This window comes from Schistocerca cancellata, chromosome 6, assembly GCF_023864275.1.
Source record: "Schistocerca cancellata isolate TAMUIC-IGC-003103 chromosome 6, iqSchCanc2.1, whole genome shotgun sequence".
NCBI lineage: Eukaryota > Metazoa > Arthropoda > Insecta > Orthoptera > Acrididae > Schistocerca > Schistocerca cancellata.
The window spans coordinates 146,913,675-146,935,330 of record NC_064631.1 but is presented as its reverse complement, the minus strand read 5'-3'; the positions used below and the strand labels follow the sequence as shown (position 1 = coordinate 146,935,330).

The window sequence follows — 21,656 nt, the reverse complement described above, 5'->3', positions numbered from 1 at the left end:
CACTGATGAGTATCGCAAATGCCTTCAGCCAGACAATCCTCGGAGACGAGTTTGGAGGAAACCCGGTCAAGACTGAACGCCTTAGACACAGTGTCCAGCGAGTGCAGCAAGGTGGAGGTTCCCTGCTGTTTTGGGGTGCCATTATGCGGGGCCGACGTACACCGCTGGTGCCTATGGAAGGCGCCGTAACGGCTGTACGATACGTGAATGCCATCCTCCGACCAATAGTGCAACCATATCGGCAGCACATTGGCGAGGTATTCGTCTTCATAGACGACAATTCGCTCCCCCACCGTGCACATCTTGTGAATGACTTCCTTCAGGATAACAATAGACTATCGCTCTACCAGAGCGGCCAGCATGTTCTCCAGACATGAACCCTATCGAACATGGCTGGGATAGATTAAAAAGGTCTGTTTATGGACGACATGACGCACCAACCACTCTGAGGGATCTACGCCGATACGCCGTTGAGGAGTGGGACGATCTGGACCAACAGTGCCTTGATGAACGACGAATACCGACATGCATAAGTGCAAGAGAACGTGCTACTGGGTATTAGAGGTACCGGTTCAAAAATGGCTCTGAGCACTATGGGACTTAACATCTGAGGTCGTCAGTCCCCTAGAACTTAGAACTAATTAAACCTAACTAACCTAAGGACATCACACACATCCATGCCTGAGGCAGGATTCGAACCTGCGACCCTAGCGGTCGCGAGGTTCCAGACTGAAGCGCCTAGAACCGCTCGGCCATACTGGCCGGCAGAGGTACCGGTGTGTACAGCAATGTGGACCACCACCTCTGAAAGTCTCACTGTATGATGGTACAACATGCAACGTGTGTTTTCATGAGCAATAAAAAGGGCGGGAATGATGTTTGTGTTGAACTCTATTCCAATTTTCTGTACAAGTTTCGGAACTCTCGGAACCGAGGTGATGCAAAACTTCTTTTGATGTGTGTATTTGGATTTGCAAGAGTTCGCGGGTTTGACTTGTATCAGTTATAGTCAAAACAATGAACATGTTTCAGTTTTCACTTTGTTGACAAACTCTTGAAATCACTCACAAACTTTAAATATCACTTTTTCTTTGTGGTTCACAGGTGCAAAAATACGCTTTTGAGCATAGTTATTTAGACACTCGCCCAACTTTGACCATATGTGGTCAGACGCACTTTCTATCGACGAGCTACTCCAAGTAACTCCTTAACATTACCCACTGGTAGTCCATAGACTGTTAAATACAAACACAACAGACACACATTGGTCAAAGATTACTAAATTTCTCCAGGCTTACGTACCTCTCTGACATGTACATTCATCCAAATAATCAAGACTTTTTTTATAAGAAATATGTAGAAAGTTTATGACAATTAAAAGGGGTATCACAAAATACATGATAAAACATATTGTGTCAGAAATTACACTTGGTACGTAGTACATGATGTAATAAGATCAGTTTTATTTCAACATGCACCCGAAAAATTGTTTCGGCATCAATTAGGGGCTCCTGCATAGGACGGAGAAGACCCTTCATACTCTGTAGTTCACTCACACCACCTGAAGACAGCACTACGTTTGAAGCTCGCCATTTGTTTCGACGAAACTTTCGCTTGCCGCCACAGCTTCGTTGCACAGAAATTGGATAACGGAATTCTCCACTTGCTTGGAAGTATACACCACATACTTCTGCTGTTACAATAGGTGTTATTCCTGGCTTTACTCTTGAACGATCCTTCACTCTCGATCTACACACTCCAAAAGCTTGGAGGCTATTTAACTGTTTTTGCTATATCACTTGAAATCGCCGACCAACGCCCGCTGGTTCTGCACATGTACAGCACCCTTCAACCAGCGTTGCAGACTTCTCGGGAGGGTACAGCCGTCCTTAACTGGTTCAGTCCAACATTTCTGAAGGAATTCAGCCGCTCTAGAGTAACTAAGGGAACTGTGGTTCCTTGATGATTACTTGTGGCTTAATTTCGTCCTGGTACCATCACCCCTTGTCTTTGGAATCATTACGGTCTTATTCCTACCCTCTCTTTATCTTTCTTTAGTCCTCTACTGCCGGATAATATGACTGGTACTAATTTCTGATTAATTATTATGCGCCCTACGCTACTGTGTTAATACCTTTGATGTATGCCAGAAGGAGGCTTACAGCAACTGACAATAACAACTAATTCCAATGTACTCGCCTCACTGCCTAAATGAACAAATTATTAACGTTTAAAGTTCTGTCGCACATGTTTCTTACAAAAGTAGCTTGCAGTGCTACAATTTGACACGCAGTACTGGAGCTTACCTCAAACTGGTGCACTTTTAACTTGATTCAGTCTAACTAAAATAGGTCAATGTTGTGCTGATACTTCTGCATGAACCACTCGCTTTTAGCCTCGCTCCTACCTTGATCCTGGATCGGCGATGTAGACGCTTACTCAAAATGTATGTACACAAATGTATATCATGATAGCTTTAAATTTACGACTGCTAAAACTATCAATTTTTTTTCTCTAGAAATCGTCGTTGTGTGTAAGCATATTTGACACCTCTTACATGGCGTGAAGTCGAGGAAACGTAACCAAAATTGAGCTGTTAATGCGTATGAAAGTGTAGAGTTTCACAAAAACTAAGTTACTGAATTATAAATAGATGTGCCTGGTAGAAATTTGTAAAATCGCTTCCGTGTAAAAACTTGCATTCAAAACTAATATAATATAAAAGGTATATATTTTGCTACTTCTAATCTATGCCATAGTATCTTGCAGCTTTATTCTAGTTCTTACTAAGTATATGTGAATCTATTCTTTCTTTTATTATGTATGAACGTATTTAGAGAACATAAATACTTCAGTAATTACAATTTCAGTTGTCGTCGTACATTATAGTAAAATGCATTTTACATGTAAGTACAGATTTTTTCACAGTCCTTTTAAGCGATACTGTAATATTTTCTATCTGCGTAACAGTTCTGAAATTACAGTAGACTGAGATGAATCGAATTCTGATCGTTTCTTTAGTTACTTTATTATTTTCAGAATTTGCTAAATGCCTACGTGATAGCCTGAATGATGTTGTATCCACTTGATGCAAAGCAATGCTTAGCTCAGTGGAAAAATCATTTGAACAATTACTTGTCTCACCTATTGTCGTCGCTACGTTAGATAATCTCTGGTGCCGACGTGCCACAGATGTTTGATGATCACTGCCCAAGACATCTGCCACTGTTCTTGCATTATTATTATTATTATTATTAAGGAAAAACGGAGACGAAAAACAAAAAGAATAATAGAAGACTTTGGGTGGAGAAATGGATGCGGGGCCATACATGTTACAATTTTTAAAGAACGATTTATTAATTTCTTGCCACTACTGAGTCAGCATTTTATGAATTTCACTGGTCTACAGGCATTTCTCACTTTTTCGACACATATATTCTGAAAGTTTGAGAAAAACTTCCATCAACTGGCCAATTCGACAAGTAATTGCAGCAAGGTGCAAGAAACTGTCCCCACTAACTTCTGGAAGCTACACTGGTGTCCAAAATTAAAGTACAAAAGGGAAATTCTGCAAGGTTGCTTCTATTTTGCCACGAAACAGTATAAACAGATGATAGTAAAGTAGAAACAATGCAAATAATTCAGAACATAAACAAATGCAACATGCATAGCGCTAGACAAAACTGTTCTTCGTTTTTACCAACTTAACGGATTTGCAAACACATTAAAAAAAAAGGTTCAAATGGCTCTGAGCACTATGGGACTTAACTTCTAAGGTCATCAGTCCCCTGGAACTTAGAACTACTTAAACCTAACGAACCTAAGGACATCACACACATCCATGCCCGAGGCAGGATTCGAACCTGCGGCCGTAGCGGTCGCACGGTCCCAGACTGTAGCGCCTAGAACCGCTCGGCCACCGCGGCCGGCACACATCCAACAACTGGTTAATGTGCTAAGAATTGAGTGTGAGCCCCTCTGGAAGCAATACAGGCGTGACAACGATAACATGCTGTGAATGTTGTCACCAGTCTCATGGTGAGGCAATAAAGCCCATTCTTCCTGCAGAGCTGCTCCCAATCTTGGAGAGTGGTTGGTGGATGCTAACGTAATGCAAGCCATTTCTCTAGTGCATCCCAGACATGCTCAATGCGATTCAAATCGGGAGAGCGTGCAGGCCGCGCCATGCGTGCAGTATCTTCCATTTCCAAGAAAAAATAACCACCTGTGCTCTATAAGGTCGAGCATTATCGTTTATCAATACGAAGTCTGGGCCCACAACACCTCGAAAAAACCTCAAATGAAGTCCCAAGATCTCGTCACCATACATGACAGCAGATAAACCTTGCCGATTCACACATACAATTTCATGTTTAGCGGTTCGAGTGGTGAACATAATCTCTTTCCACACGATCAGGGATCCTCCTCGATATCTGTCTCTTTGGGTCCCTAAATCGTGTTACACGTTCCGTCCTGATGCGAATCCATCTAGAATCACTTTTCAGATTAAATTGGGACTCATCTGTGAAAACAACATTGGCCCACTGTTCGACCGCCTAGTTGACATGTTGATGACTCCACCCTAGACGTTCCCTTCCATCAAGATACATCAGAGATAGACATACAGCAGGTATCTGCCAATAAAGACCACTCTGCCGAAGCTTTCTGCACACTGTTTCCCTCGATGCAACATGTGCAGAGGATGCTGCGTGGTCACATACCAGTTTGCCTTGCAGTACTAAGGCGGTACTGTCGTGCCCTTACAGCCAAATGACGTATCTCTCTGCCGAAGTCACACGTAATCGGCCCTGCCTTGGTCTTTCGGATACAGTTAAGGTATCTACACTCCTGGAAATGGAAAAAAGAACACATTGACACCGGTGTGTCAGACCCACCATACTTGCTCCGGACACTGCGAAGGGCTGAACAAGCAATGATCACACGCACGGCACAGCGGACACACCAGGAACCGCGGTGTTGGCCGTCGAATGACGCTAGCTGCGCAGCATTTGTGCACCGCCGCCGTCAGTGTCAGCCAGTTTGCCGTGGCATACGGAGCTCCATCGCAGTCTTTAACACTGGTAGCATGCCGCGACAGCGTGGACGTGAACCGTATGTGCAGTTGACGGACTTTGAGCGAGGGCGTATAGTGGGCATGCGGGAGGCCGGGTGGACGTACCGCCGAATTGCTCAACACGTGGGGCGTGAGGTCTCCACAGTACATCGATGTTGTCGCCAGTGGTCGGCGGAAGGTGCACGTGCCCGTCGACCTGGGACCGGACCGCAACGACGCACGGATGCACGCCAAGACCGTAGGATCCTACGCAGTGCCGTAGGGGGCCGCACCGCCACTTCCCAGCAAATTAGGGACACTGTTGCTCCTGGGGTATCGGCGAGGACCATTCGCAACCGTCTCCATGAAGCTGGGCTACGGTCCCGCACGCCGTTAGGCCGTCTTCCGCTCACACCCCAACATCGTGCAGCCCGCCTCCAGTGGTGTCGCGACAGGCGTGAATGGAGGGACGAATGGAGACGTGTCGTCTTCAGCGATGAGAGTCGCTTCTGCCTTGGTGCCAATGATGGTCGTATGCGTGTTTGGCGCCGTGCAGGTGAGCGCCACAATCAGGACTGCATACGACCGAGGCACACAGGGCCAACACCCGGCATCATGGTGTGGGGAGCGATCTCCTACACTGGCCGTACACCACTGGTGATCGTCGAGGGGACACTGAATAGTGCACGGTACATCCAAACCGTCATCGAACCCATCGTTCTACCATTCCTAGACCGGCAAGGGAACTTGCTGTTCCAACAGGACAATGCACGTCCGCATGTACCCGTGCCACCCAACGTGCTCTAGAAGGTGTAAGTCAACTACCCTGGCCAGCAAGATCTCCGGATCTGTCCCCCATTGAGCATGTTTGGGACTGGATGAAGCGTCGTCTCACGCGGTCTGCACGTCCAGCACGAACGCTGGTCCAACTGAGGCGCCAGGTGGAAATGGCATGGCAAGCCGTTCCACAGGACTACATCCAGCATCTCTACGATCGTCTCCATGGGAGAATAGCAGCCTGCATTGCTGCGAAAGGTGGATATACACTGTACTAGTGCCGACATTGTGCATGCTCTGTTGCCTGTGTCTATGTGCCTGTGGTTCTGTCGGTGTGATCATGTGATGTATCTGACCCCAGGAATGTGTCAATAAAGTTTCCCCTTCCTGGGACAATGAATTCACGGTGTTCTTATTTCAATTTCCAGGAGTGTATAAACGGTCGCCACATCCGAGAAGCAACAGAACGACACACTAAACCATCGGACATCAGTTTGCGACTGTCCTGCTCCCATTCTCTATATGGCTCTCCACCGCAGAGAGTCTGGTAGACGTCTTCCCTGTGCCATTACGACAAGTTGAAAGAGAGAGAGAGAGAGAGAGAGAGAGAGAGAGAGAGAGAGAGAGAGAGAGAGAGAGACAGAAGTGATATATATGTATGTATGATAAATATCTTTCCTCAAAAGTATTTCTCTTCTTCATAACTCCTCTGTGTTACCACAGATAACGTGTCACTGATCTCATGTGTACTAAGATTGCAGTATTTGCTTCCACCGCCCAAGTTGAATGCAGAAGTTCTAATAAAAGTTCACCAACCTGCAGTCTTCTACAGTTGATGTTCCTTGGGCAGAAAACATCACGTAGGTCGTGAATCCGTGATCTTGAGGCTGTAAGAAACTCTTAGCAAGGAACTGTTGTTTTAGAAATGGTTCAATTCCCGATCAGTTTGTTTATACGTGATGCCACTCGCATTTTATTGATAGAACACAAGAAACTGCACAATTACAGTCCACTTTAGAATCACAAATACTTTACATTCTTCGACAAAATAACTAATTGTGTATTTCTGTAATTACAATCACACTCTTCCCAACTAGACATTGCAAATTAAGTCTCAGCTGACACCGAGGCAGAAAATATGTCTCTGCTCCGAGGCTTCCCAACCAGCTCTTATATTTAAAAACTAGACATTGAAAATTAAGTCTTAACTGATACCGCGGCCGACAACATACCCGTCCTCCGAGACAGCCGAACGATCTCTGATCTTACAGCTGCACCACTTCAAAAATGGTTCAAATGGCTCTGAGCACTATGGGACTTAACATCTATGGTCATCAGTCCCCTAGAACGTAGAGCTACTTAAACCTAACTAACCTAAGGACAGCACACAACACCCAGTCATCGCGAGGCAGAGAAAATCCCTAACCCCGCCGGGAAACGAACCCGGGAACCCGGGCGTGGGAAGCGAGAACGCTACCGCACGACCACGAGCTGCTGCACCACTTCGCCCGCCATCCCAGTTAGGGAAGATCATCGAAGTGCATCGTCTGCCTTTTCGTTTTGCAGTTCTTTATTATTCTGCTGGTTATTAGTAACTGTGAAATAATGGAGTGATACCACGCTACTGAAACATTCTTTAAATATGAAATGCCAGTAAATATGCAGTTTAGTTTGCCTAATATTACCATTTTGGCGCGCAACTTCCGAACGCCGCAGCCAATCGCGGAGAAGGGCCACAATTTAGGTGGTCTTTCTCACGATACCCGTACCGAACAAACCATCTGTCATTGGTGCTTCACGCCCCATTTCGTCATCGTGCCACAGCTGCCTTCTCAACTGCTTTAAAAAGAGATTCTTGTAGCAGAATACGATAGCTGCGCAGCCAGAAATATTACAGCATACTGCACCGTTTGTGACTGTGTAACCAGCGATTGTGGATATGGGACTACCGGGCAAACTCTATCCCGTTTGATAGATGCCCTGACTTCATCGTAGGCGAGGATGTCCGCTGACCGGAACGCCATCTTCCGTGTAGGGCACGATCGTACAGACATTTGGTTAACAGTTTGTATGATTATATCGTGCATTAGACACAGGGCGGGGAAATAGCGGTTTCTTGATTTGATTTTGAATGCTATTGTAGTTCTGGAAGTTGACTAAACTTGAGGAAGTAGACTTGCTGGGTGTGTTTCCACATCTAAAAATTTGGAGAAGTAGCTTCCACAAGTCCTAAGGCAGTAGAGTAGTGCGAGATGACGAATTCGGAAGAATGCAGGGGAGCAGAGAGAAGCGATATTGACGGTGGGAGTGATGGCGAGAAGAGGGTGGTGTAGCGCGGCTGAAGACCATCTGCTTGAGGTGGCTGGCCAAAGAGAAACTGACCTACACAAGCACTGTGGCCAGTTATACTGGTATCCAGGTATCCACTTCAAGTCTGTTAGTTCCTTTTTTTCTCTGCCTCTAACAGAGTTCTCGCAAACACGTCACACAATTTACTGTCTGATGTTTTTTGCATGGTCATAGCTGCATCACTAAGTGGACTACCCCTGTCAGTATAGACTAACCGTTTTGCATCTATGTGTCCACACTTCAGTACCTGACGTGCTGCCCAGGGGAAAACAAACATTCATGGCTTGCGTATACCTCACGTACTTGGAGGTATTAACCAACCTAAAAACATACCACCCGTAATAGCAATAGTCATTAGTTTGCAAATGAAGTAATTACTGATGTAATGTTGTTAAGTATACTGTCCTCAGAAACCAAAAAATATCTACACTTATACCTGTAGCAACCTGTGCATCTGTATCTACATCTACATTTACATCTACGTGATTACTCTGCTATTCACAATAAAGTGCCAGGCAGAGGGTTCAATGAACCACCTTCAATCTGTCTCTCTACCATTCCACTCTCGAACAGCACGCGGGAAAAATGAGCACTTCAATTTTTCTGTGCGAGCCCTGATTTCTCTTATTTTATCGTGATGATCATTTCTCCCTATGTAGGTGGGTGCCAACAGATGTTTTCGCAATCGGAGGAGAAAACTGGTGATTGAAATTTCATGAGAAGATCCCGTCGCAACGAAAAGCGTCTTTGGTTTAATGACTGCCACTCCAATTCACGTATCATGTCTGTGACACTATCTCCCCTATTTCGCGAATTTACAAAACGATCTGCGCTTCTTTGTACTTTTTCGATGTCATCCGTCAGTCCCACCTGTTGCGGATCCCACACCGCACAGCAATACTCCAGAATAGGGCGGACAAGCGTGGTGTAAGCAGTCTCTTTAGTAGACTTGTTGCAAGTGTTCTGACAATGAATCGCAGTCTTTGGTTTGCTCTACCCACTATATTATCTATGTCATCGATCCAATTTAGGTTATTTGTAATTGTAATTCCTAAGTATTTAGTTGAATTTACAGCGTTCAGATCTGTGTGACTTATCACGTAATCGAAATTTAGCTGATTTCTTTTAGTTCAAAAAATGGTTCAAATGGCTCTGAGCACTATGGGACTTAACTTCTGAGGTCATCAGTCCCCTAGAACTTAAAACTACTTAAACCTAACTAACCTAAGGACATCACAGACATCCAAACCCGAGGCAGAATTCGAACCTGCAATCGTAGCGCTCGTGCGGTTCCGGACTGAAGCGCCTAGAACCGCTCGGTCACTTCGGCCGGCTTTCTTTTAGTACTCATGTGAATAATTTCACACTTTTCCTTACTCAGGGTCAATTGCCACTTTTCGCACCATACAGATATCTAAATCATTTTGCAACTCGTTTTGATCATCTGATGACTTTACGAGACGGTAAATGACAGCATCATCTGCAAACAATCTAAGACGGTTACTCAGATTGTCTCCTATGTCGTTAACATAGATCAGGAACAATAGAGGGCCTATAACACTTCCTTGTGGAACCACGGATATTACTTCTGTTTTACTCGATGACTTTGCGTCTATTACTACGAACTGTGACCTTTCTGACAAGAAATCACGAATCCAGTCACACAACTGAGGCGACACTTCGTAGTTGTCCAGATGGTGGAATTGATTCACAGAGCCGGCCAGAGTGGCCGAGCGGTTCTAGGCGCTACAGGTCGCAGGTTGGAATCCTGCCTCGGGCATGGATGTTTGTGATGTCCTTATGTTAGTTATGTTTAAGTATTTCTACGTTCTAGGGGACTGATGACCTCAGAAATTAAGTCCCATAGTACACAGATCCATTTGAACCAATTTCTCTTTTGTTTTGTTTGACAGATGGGCGTAGTTAACGCCGTTTGTGACGGAGTCGCGAAACCTACGATATCCTTGGTCTCGAATTCGATGCGTCTTCGTCTATTGACAAACATACAAAATACACGATACCGAGCAGGCTGTTGCACAACCGATTCCTTTTTGTATTCCTTTTACGCAGGCGGCTAGCGGAGAAGTACCGCTTCATCGACAGCTCGCGCGTCGCCATCTGGGGCTGGAGCTACGGCGGCTACGTGACGGCCATGGCTCTGGCGCGCGACCACGAGGGCGTCTTCAGGTGCGGCGCCTCGGTGGCCCCCGTCGCCGACTGGTTGTACTACGGTAAGTAGCTTTGTCAGGGGAAGCGGTGCCCGGGGATAGGCGTAGGTGTTACTCGCGTTTCACTAGCATTTTCTCTTCTGTTACTGCACTTCATCACCTGAACATAATAATATGTAAAAAGAAAACGTTGTAAGTGTACGAAGATAATATCTGTTCTTTCGGACATGTCCGGAAGAACAGATAACATCGGTGACCATGCATCCCGTTAGAATAAAATTACAATGAAATGAACATCCTTAGCTGCTTACAGGCGTTGACATACGTCGACGGGGACAGATGAAAATGTGTGCCCCGACTGGGACTCAAACCTGGTATCTCCTGCTTACATGGCAGACGCTCTATCGATCTGAGCCACCGAGGAGACAGAAGATAGTCTACTACAAGGATTTATCTCTAGCACGCCTCCCGCGAAACCCACATTCTCAACGTATTGTCCCGCACTACGATCGTAGTGCCCCCGCCCATTATACTCATTACTCGCTGCGCGTTGCCGATTCCCGTGAAAGTTTAAGCACTGTTTGTGCATCCGCACAGAAGAAGAAGATGGTGAAGTGGCCGATGAGCCTTATGTGGTGTCGCCGCCAGACACCACACTTGCTAGGTGGTAGCCTTTAAATCGGCCGCGGTCCGTTAGTATACGTCGGACCCGCGTGTCGCCACTATCAGTGATTGCAGACCGAGCGCCGCTACACGGCAGGTCTAGAGAGACTTCCTAGCACTCGCCCCAGTTGTACAGCCGACTTTGCTAGCGACGGTTCACTGACAAATTACGCTCTCATTTGCCGAGACGATAGTTAGCATAGCCTTCAGCTACGTCATTTGCTACGACCTAGCAAGGCGCCATTACCAGTTACTATTGATGCTGTAAAACATGTACCGTCAAGAGCGATGTTCACCATTTATGGATTAAAGTTAAGTATTCCACAGCTACGTCCTTTTTTGCTAGTCTAATTTCCTTGACCTATTCCAGACCTCACGCCAGCCTGCGTGAGCTAAAACGCGTGCCTTTCGGCTTCCGCTAATAACACGGGGTTGGCTCTCCTGCCAATCCACAACACCTTAACTATGTATATACGAAGATGGTATCATGTCCGAAAGAACAGATACCATCGGTCACCATGCAGCTCGTTAGAATGAAATTACAATGAAATGAAAACCCTTGGCTGCTTACGGGCGTTGACATAGCAGTTGGTTCAGATGGATAGAGCATCTGCCATGTAAGCAGGAGATCCCGGGTTCGAGTCTCGATCGGGGCACACGTTTTCATCTGTCCCCGTTGACGTATGTCAACGCCTGTAAGCCGCTAAGGGTTTTCATTTCGTTGTAATTTCAAACGTTGTAAGTGCTTGTATGGGTCATATTAGCATTGTCTTTGTAGATTCTCCCACAATATTTGCCAGAGTTTACATGAGTAATATTATTGTAAGACATGTAATATTGGAAGCAGGTCTACCTGCTCTCAATTATGGGCTAAACATCTTAAGATAACAATCAACTTCATTGTATACTAATATTGTTCCTAAGCAGTAATATGGCCATAATTTTTCTTAAAAAATTAACTGCAATTGATCTGATGCAACAGTTCTTCAATCCGCCGCTTGTGACTCACATGGGACCTCATCTATATTCTATATCCACTGCTTTCCGACGCAACGTGCCTTTATCAACCCAAGTGACTGCATTGTTGATATTGCCCTTGTACATGTGACATTGTTTTCCTTGTCAGTTCCACTCATCCGTATTAAGGAATGGTTAATGCTGCTAGAAGGGTAGCGAAATATATTACATGCTCGTACATATACCATCAGCATTAATTTTCTGCAGTAACTACAGTCGATAGAAGTCCCTTTGTAATATCGTATAGGGGCTTCATATTTTCTGTGAGGCCCTTTTCAGAGACTTCTGGGGTAACAGCTATAAAGACTCTCATGCGTGTTACGAGTTGATTAGTATAATACCTTATACAAGGTGATTCAGCTGCCCCTCCACTTTTGTACGTTTTTCTTCAGTAATTCGAAAAATACAGCCTCCAGTGAAAAGGTATGCCAGTACAAAATTAAACTAAATTAAATTCCCTACAGAAAGTTCTTGTTCATTTTTTCTGTAGGACTAACAGTTTGCACATATAAAGCGAGAAAATATGAAAATCTTCCACATGGCAATTGAAGGTGTTGCAGGTTGCATAAAACCTATAGGCAGGGGCCGCTGAATCATCCCCTATACACAGGACCTGTTTTCATGATGTTTCATTTTCCTACCTACAACGTACGCAACATTTCTTTGCAAAACTGCGGTTCTGAAGTGTGTCTCTAGCTGTATGATAAATATTCAATATACTGTTATACAAATTGTGTTAAAACGGAAAACTCCAGTTATCTGCACAATACCAGAAAAATTTTTTTGTGCTTGGTCCTCGAAATATGCCACAGGTAGGGATTAATTGGTCTGAACATCATGTTATTGCGTTGTAGACCTGAAAAAGAAGTGTGGTGCAAGTGTATTACATTGTTGTTGCGGTCTTCAGTCTGAAAACTCGTTTCATGCAACGCTCCACGCTGTGAAAGAGTTTTCATCTGTGCAAAGTTACTGTAGCCTACATTTACTGACTTACTGTAGTCAACAATCACCGTCTGATCTCCATGTACGGTTTTTATCTCTCACATTTTCCTCCACTTATAAACTAACTGTTCGTTGATGGCTTATGATGTGTTCTGTTACTCTCTCCCTTCATTTAATCAAGTTGCGTCAGAAAACTCTTTCTTCGCCATTTCGTTTTAGTAAATCTTCATTAGTTACTCGATCTACACTTCAGCTTCACCAGGCTTCTGTAACGCAACATTTGAAAGGTATCTATTCTCGTTTCTAGCATTAATCATCCATGTTTCACTTCCATATAAGGCTACACTATACTTCTTCTCAGAATAGACTTACTGACTTATAAATTTGCATATCATAACACACTTTTTTCACAAAAACTTTCCTTTATATTGATAGTCTGTACTTTATCTTGTCTTTCCTTTCGCCATCGCCCGTTTCTTCAATGCCGAAATACACTGCCTGTCAAAAAAAGTAACAACACTACACTCGAACAGTGCTAAATTCACTCTGGTGGTCGTCACACCTGTCACAGAGAATTACAACTTTGATCATTTACATATCCGTCTGTGTACTAAGTTTTATTGATATCCGATCATATCTTATGGATGCTTCACTTTCTTTGTCGAGCAGTGTAGCAGAACTCGTCCATTACTTTTATGTCATACATCCAAATCCAGTATCGTCATATGGTGTAATTAGTATCGGTTATTAAGTACAGAAAATTTGCAGTCGCTTCTACTTGCTATGTGCTGTAAGCACGGTGACGCTGCGTCTCTCGACAGATGCTAAATATACGGAGAAATACATGGGGCTGCCCGCTCCAGAGGACAACAAGGCAGGTTACGGTGCCAGTGACGTCACGCGACTGGCTGACCGCTTCGCCAACAAGATGTTCCTGTTGATCCACGGGACGGCGGATGACAACGTCCTTTACCAGAACTCTATGATGCTGGCACGCGCCCTCGAGGAGGCGGGCGTTCTCTTCAGGCAGCAGGTATATAGGCAGGCAAATAAAAAGATACATCTTTCCTTCGTACCATACATCCATCCTCAAGGATGTAGAAACTGCAAAAAAGGACATACACTCCTGGAAATTGAAATAAGAACACCGTGAATTCATTGTCCCAGGAAGGGGAAACTTTATTGACACATTCCTGGGGTCAGATACATCACATGATCACACTGACAGAACCACAGGCACATAGACACAGGCAACAGAGCATGCACAATGTCGGCACTAGTACAGTGTATATCCACCTTTCGCAGCAATGCAGGCTGCTATTCTCCCATGGAGACGATCGTAGAGATGCTGGATGTAGTCCTGTGGAACGGCTTGCCATGCCATTTCCACCTGGCGCCTCAGTTACACCAGCGTTCGTGCTGGACGTGCAGACCGCATGAGACGACGCTTCATCCAGTCCCAAATATGCTCAATGGGGGACAGATCCGGAGATCTTGCTGGCCAGGGTAGTTGACTTACACCTTCTAGAGCACGTTGGGTGGCACGGGATACATGCGGACGTGCATTGTCCTGTTGGAACAGCAAGTTCCCTTGCCGGTCTAGGAATGGTAGAACGATGGGTTCGATGACGGTTTGGATGTACCGTGCACTATTCAGTGTCCCCTCGACGATCACCAGTGGTGTACGGCCAGTGTAGGAGATCGCTCCCCACACCATGATGCCGGGTGTTGGCCCTGTGTGCCTCGGTCGTATGCAGTCCTGATTGTGGCGCTCACCTGCACGGCGCCAAACACGCATACGACCATCACTGGCACCAAGGCAGAAGCGACTCTCATCGCTGAAGACGACACGTCTCCATTCGTCCCTCCATTCACGCCTGTCGCGACACCACTGGAGGCGGGCTGCACGATGTTGGGGCGTGAGCGGAAGACGGCCTAACGGTGTGCGGGACCGTAGCCCAGCTTCATGGAGACGGTTGCGAATGGTCCTCGCCGATACCCCAGGAGCAACAGTGTCCCTAATTTTCTGGGAAGTGGCGGTGCGGTCCCCTACGGCACTGCGTAGGATCCTACGGTCTTGGCGTGCATCCGTGCGTCGCTGCGGTCCGGTCCCAGGTCGACGGGCACGTGCACCTTCCGCCGACCACTGGCGACAACATCGATGTACTGTGGAGACCTCACGCCCCACGTGTTGAGCAATTCGGCGGTCCGTCCACCCGGCCTCCCGCATGCCCACTATACGCCCTCGCTCAAAGTCCGTCAACTGCACATACGGTTCACGTCCACGCTGTCGCGGCATGCTACCAGTGTTAAAGACTGCGATGGAGCTCCGTATGCCACGGCAAACTGGCTGACACTGACGGCGGCGGTGCACAAATGCTGCGCAGCTAGCGCCATTCGACGGCCAACACCGAGGTTCCTGGTGTGTCCGCTGTGCCGTGCGTGTGATCAATGCTTGTACAGCCCTCTCGCAGTGTCCGGAGCAAGTATGGTGGGTCTGACACACCGGTGTCAATGTGTTCTTTTTTCCATTTCCAGGAGTGTATTTACAAAGAACGATGTATGATAATGTTCCTTCACAGATTATAAGTGAAATTGTCTTCAAGGAAGTGTAATAAGTATATTTCCATTTAAAAGTTAACACCAAACTTGTTACAAACACATAAATGCGTAGGACTACTTCTGGTCATACTGGCTACATTTTGGAACCGTGACTGTGTGGAATAATTGGTTATTTGTATTTTCTTCTACCAGTCACTTTATTTGTTTTGTATTTAATTTAACATGACGCAAAGCATTCTGAGCGTTTTCTGTCCATCTTGAGGCGTTTATGCGTACACTCCTGAAGATGGGCAGATGATGCTCGAAACGTGTTGTATTACGTTAAATTAAACATAAAACAAATAATGTGACTGGTAGCAGAAAAAAATAAATAAGCACAAAAGGCGTAAAACTAAGTTTCTCATATTGTTAAAGGCGATATGCTAGTCGAAACTGGACAACTAGTCCTGTAAACATCTCTGAAACAAACAGTTGTTGAGATATGGATTATTTTATTTGTGTCGAGAGTTGTAAGTACTCGGTGGTATAGCTTCGTTGCTCTTTCCTTATTTGTTACGTTTGCCTCCGTATACCATAAGGAGTAGAAGACGATCCTAAATCAGGTGTGTGAAAAACTGGTTCTGCTGAATATATAAACCATGTTCTTGAGCGGTTAATACTGTACGAGCAGTTACTTTATTCATAACAAACTAGGCGAACAAGAGCGGCATTAGGTAGGGCATAGTTTTATATGCATAACAAGTAGCGCTTGTAGATCCCGTCTGGCGAGATATCAGCTTCGGTGCACGCTGGCCTTCTTACTCGAGGTAGTCTGTTGTAGTACCTACGAGGGTAATCCCAAAAGTAAGGTCCCCTATTTTTTTTATAAGTATAGAACTGTGTTTGTGTGGCATTTGGTCACACTGTTACGAAAAGTGCTTCACGCGCTGTGTGTAAACATGCGCACGCCTCGCTGAGGCGCTCAGTCTTGACTTGGCAGCCGTCGGATGACAACGTTGGATGCTACCGCCAAGTGCGAATTGCGCTCAGTTATTCGGTTTTTGAACGCAAAGGACACTGCGCCGGTTGAAATCCATCGCCAATTGACAGAAGTGTATGGTGAGTCGCGCATGAATGTCAAAAATGTTCGTAAGTGGTGTAGACAGTTTGCAGCTGATCGGACCGAAATTCACGACGAACAAAGGAGCGGGAGACCGTCAATTTCTGAGGAGACAGTGTTGAAGGTTGAGGAAAGCATGCATGAAGATCGGCGGATCACCCTGGATGATCTCTGCAAGTTGGTTCCTGAGGTTTTCCGAAGCACCGCTCACAGAATTTTAATGGATAGATTGAACTACCAGAAGGTGTGCGCAAGATGAGTGCCACGCATGCTGACTTAGGACCGCATGCGGCAACGAGTTGATGCTTCCCATGCATTTCTTCACCACCTTGCAACAGAACGGGGCAACTTTCTGGACTCAATTGTCACGGGTGACAAAACCTGGGCACACCACTTTACACCTGAGACCAAGCAACAATAACGCCAGTGGCGCCATCCTTCTTCGCCAAAGCCGCGAAAATTGAAACAAACAGTCTGCTGGTAAGGTCATGACAACCGCTTTTTGGGATCAGAAAGAGATATTGTTGGTCGACTTTATGCCCACTGGGATCACAATTAACGCTGACAGGAGTAGTGGGGCAAGGGTGAAATCACCCCACTCTCCATTGTTGCCAAATTTATTCAAGATGGCGGGATGTAGACTTGGCAACAGCGCATGACGTCATCCAAGATGGCGGCTTTTGGTGGGAAAATAGGTCAATTGGGCTACGTCCACTAATCTAACCCTCCAGAAGGAAAAAAGACGGGAAGTTTAAATTCCAGCAGGATAATGGCGGGCTTCTCTTTATTATTATTATTATTATTATTATTTATTATCATTTATGCTCATTTATTATCATTTATTATTATTTAAGTTCTTTTATTGTCATTTATTATTATTTATGTTCATTTATTACGATTTATCATTATTTATATTCATTTATTATCATTTATTATTATTTATTATTATTATTAGCGTACCTACACTAACATAGAAAATCGTGCCAAGTTCAATCATTTATTGTTATTTATTCAATATGCCTGATTTTGGCGGCAAGAAAGCCATTTCCGTTACAACTGTAACAAAAAATAGCTCACAAGTTCAAATTCCAGCATGATAATCGGTCACACATACGAAATAGGCCACCTCATCCTACTAAGCTTGAATTTTTTTGCGGTCCCTTATTGTTTCACTTGTAAGCTATCAAAATCGCGTCAAATAATAATAATAAACTGCACTTCCACTAAGCTAAGTCCCCTCCTATGAATTCGTGGGAAATGGACTCAAGTCTTTATTTCAAACAGTACAGTCATCACTTGTTCTGCAACATACTTAGTACACATCTTCGAGATCGCAGCAGCACTGTGCTCGCTACGAGGTCTGGAGTTCAACTGTGTCTTAGTTCGTATCTCAGCCACCGCGACGTCATTTAAGATGGCGGGATGAAAGCCAATTGGGCCACGTCCACCAAGTTTGAATTTTCGTGGTCACTTATGTTTTCACTGCTAAATTATTAAAATCGTGTCACTTGTACTAACCAAAGTCACAAATTGCGAAAAGGACTCTTTATTTCAAGCATTACGGTCATGCAGGTCTGCTCCAACTGACTTAGTACACATCTTCGAGATGGTCACACCACGAACTCCAGAGCCCAAATGGTTTAGTTCACGTCGTCGCCTGCAGAGGGACCTACCCCCCGGCCCCACCGGTCAGCGGTAGCCCACACCCGCCCCAGGTCCAACGAGCAAACCGCCGCTGACGTCACAGGTGCCACTCAGCCTGCATAAGCATCGGTCGGTCGGTTCGCGATCCACCAGACGGTTTTGTGGGACAAGCAACGCTCCACCACACGTTTGTCGCCAAAGTTGTTTGTTCGAAAGTGGGATCTGCCCTGACGTCACACCCATCGATAGGCCACTCGCAACCTGCTTTGCTGGACAGTCGAATCTGGCCACGTATTTCTAAATCAGCACCCGGACATACATTATTAAAATCTCGTCACTTGTACTACGCAAAGACACAAGGTGGGGAAAAGGACTCTTTATTTCAGGCATTACGGCCATGCAGGTGTGTCCTAACTGACTTTGCGATCCTCACACAACGAACTGCAGAGCGCGGCTGATGTATGCACGGCCTACCCTGTTCGGCTATTGCGCGGGACTCTCTTCGAAGGCCCCGGGTGGCAGGTAGGCGCCGACCGGCGTCCCAGCCCGCTCTAGCCACTGCTCCAGAGGCCGCTACGTAAACATCCTGTCGCGCCCGCTAGCACTTAACGCTGGACAGGAGGGAAAATGTCGACACGTGCCGGAGAAAGGACACGTTCTACTCCAAATTTATTTTTCTGAACAGGTTCGAACCTGCCGATACCTACCTCACACAACCGCCCGAGATGTTTGGAAAGTGACCCACTAAAAGCTATTCTTTATTATTATTCATTATCATTTATTATTATTATTCATTATCACTCATTATCATTTATCATCATTCATTATCATTTATTATTATTATGATTATTATCGGACCGAGATCGCCGTGCTACACTATCGGTGCAAAAGTTTGCTCAACAGTTAAATCCGACATGAATGTACAAGAACACGTTTGCGTCACGATACCCCTCGCTAAGTTAGTTGACTCTCTCTCGTGCGCGCGTTATAACCAGACACGCGCCCCGCGGACGTCCAACCGCTTACGTCACACACCCTCGATTGCCCCCCTCGATACACGCGACGGACATAGTCTTCTGTAAATATGCTAGCACCCACATCGCCTATCTAACCTATCAATTACCTAAGTACTTAATTCCATTTCAATTTTAATCATATTAAATAATTCAATTTACAATTTCATATATGTATGCGAAGGTGCTCAACTACCTACTTTCAACTACTTTTAGAGGACCGCCGCCTCTTCCCAGGAACCCTCGCCGAGTTTGAGTTCTGTCAGTAAAGAAACCTTACTTGCGCTTACTCTACCAACCTCAGAAAATTGCGCCTAAAGAAAGGACACTTCTACTAACCTCATCCACCCGACCACCACTTCCTCCTACGATCAGGCACCAAGTGTGAAATCTGCCAGTAAACAAAGCTCACTTGCGTCTTCGCTACCAATGTGAGAAAATTGCTGAAAACATTGCTTACCACCACAACCACTTCCTAGGGGGCAGTTGGTAAAAGCTCTCAGCCCGCACTAGGCTGATGGAAGGAGGAAGGAGTTTACTTTATTTATTGGGAGCAATTTATTTACGGATGGAGTATATGTATCACGGAACACACACGCTCTGACATGCCCCACACCATACAGACCTGCAAACCATTCCCAAACAACTCATTTATAATGTTCTAGACACACGCTTGCTAATTGTAAACAGTTAAAAATAACTCATCCATAGCACAGCCTACAGACATGCGAACCGCTCGTAAATAACGCAAAACATTTACCTCCAAGTACCCAAACAACTCCTAATTTTCGTAAATAATTGCAGTCCAGACTCGTAAACTGCTCCTAAATAATCACCATAAGTGACGATAGACCGACGCTTCACCGCACGCGCTACAACCCCCGCGAAGTGAGGCAGCCACAGCTCGCACCCTCCAGCCGCCGCCACCGAACACCGGTGAAAGTTGCATTCCAAGCAGCGCACACACCAGTCTCATATTCGAGGCATCTCCAGGTGCCGCTCGTCTCTGCTGTTGAATGCAAGGCGTGTTGACACACACACACACACACACACACACACACACACGGTCATTCTCTCTACTCATCCCATAACATAAGCAATACTAACTATACAATCCAATATACTGTATACAAAGCCTACACAATGTAAGCCACAGTAACTTTGACAATGCCGACTACATGCCCCAATGCTCTCCACCCCTAAGGAAGCACTGTGAATCTGCTCTTTCTTTCTATACACGCGACACTCAGCGGTAATCAGCCCTTCTACATCAACGGACGGAAGTCCCTCTCAGAACTGTTCCACAAATTGGGTGATCGCTTCCTCTCAACACAAATGCGTTACTGTCTCTTCTTCCTTGACTGCTCACTTTTTTTTTCTACAAACATTTCCAGACTCATAGCGGTTACCTCGTTCTATTTCAAATATACATTTGGTAATTAATGGCGGCAACGCAAGTAATATTCAAGATTTCACTTTTATTCATGATTTCTGGTTCCTTGCAAGAGACTTGACCAAAGTTCTTCCATATTTATAGCTTTACTTAACTCAGTTCACTGAATTATGCAAAATTTTATGGTGCGAAAGTTTCTTCGCATTTACATTTACATGAACCGACTGACACTGGGACTGCACCCCGACCGTCATCATTGACCGCTCATCTCTGACTGCTCTGCTTCTCACGTAATTCTGTTGGCGCGAATCGTTACGCATTGGAAGCCCAGCGATTGTCGTATCCACCAGAAACAGTTGTTAATAATCGGTGACTTCGTTAGGGTATCGACAACAGTACCCTTACAAGTTGATACACTGTCTGCAACTTCAGCAGCTCACCGACACGCCTATATAACCATCAAGTAACTTACGATCAAACGGCAACATTTCCCAGGTGACACAGAAGTATGGCTTCGATTATGGGAGCATTTCAGAGTGCTAGGGTTCTCTCCTTCTTGAAGCAATCTTGTTTCTCGTTTAAGAGGAACCCCGCCTCCCACCATGCCTTTCCTCTGAAATGGTTACTAATATGTAATAACAGGCACTGTTAGGATTACAAATAGAGTTTATTATCCTAGTTACAAGTCGGTTTAACTTCCAATAGGCAATAATACAAACAGACTCTCCCTATAGTTTTGAGCTAAATTCGGTTCTGTGCTATACACGGAACTCCCTAGCTACTGAGCCCCACGATCACGAAACTTTGCCATTTATAAAGCTCCATGGTACGTGGCTGTGATGTGCAGACGCTGAGCCCCAGCCTGGTCTGACGTCACGAGTTGCCTTCCGACGCCCCCAGAGTAACTCAAACATAAATTACCTCCACATCAGTCAGGTCAGAACCTAATTTCCCCCCACGTGTGACTATTGTTCCT

At 45.4% G+C, this 21,656-nt stretch overlaps 1 protein-coding gene across 1 annotated transcript in view; it reads left to right on the top strand.

Moving 5' to 3' along the window:
* LOC126191548 (venom dipeptidyl peptidase 4-like) overlaps positions 1 to 21,656 on the top strand; it is a 303,127-nt gene that overhangs the window by 241,695 nt on the left and 39,776 nt on the right. Inside the window, exons 14-15 of the mRNA XM_049932457.1 lie at positions 10,250 to 10,410; positions 13,791 to 14,002. Of these exons, the coding sequence (XP_049788414.1) occupies positions 10,250 to 10,410; positions 13,791 to 14,002 (373 nt within the window). The remainder of the gene's footprint in view (positions 1 to 10,249; positions 10,411 to 13,790; positions 14,003 to 21,656) is intronic.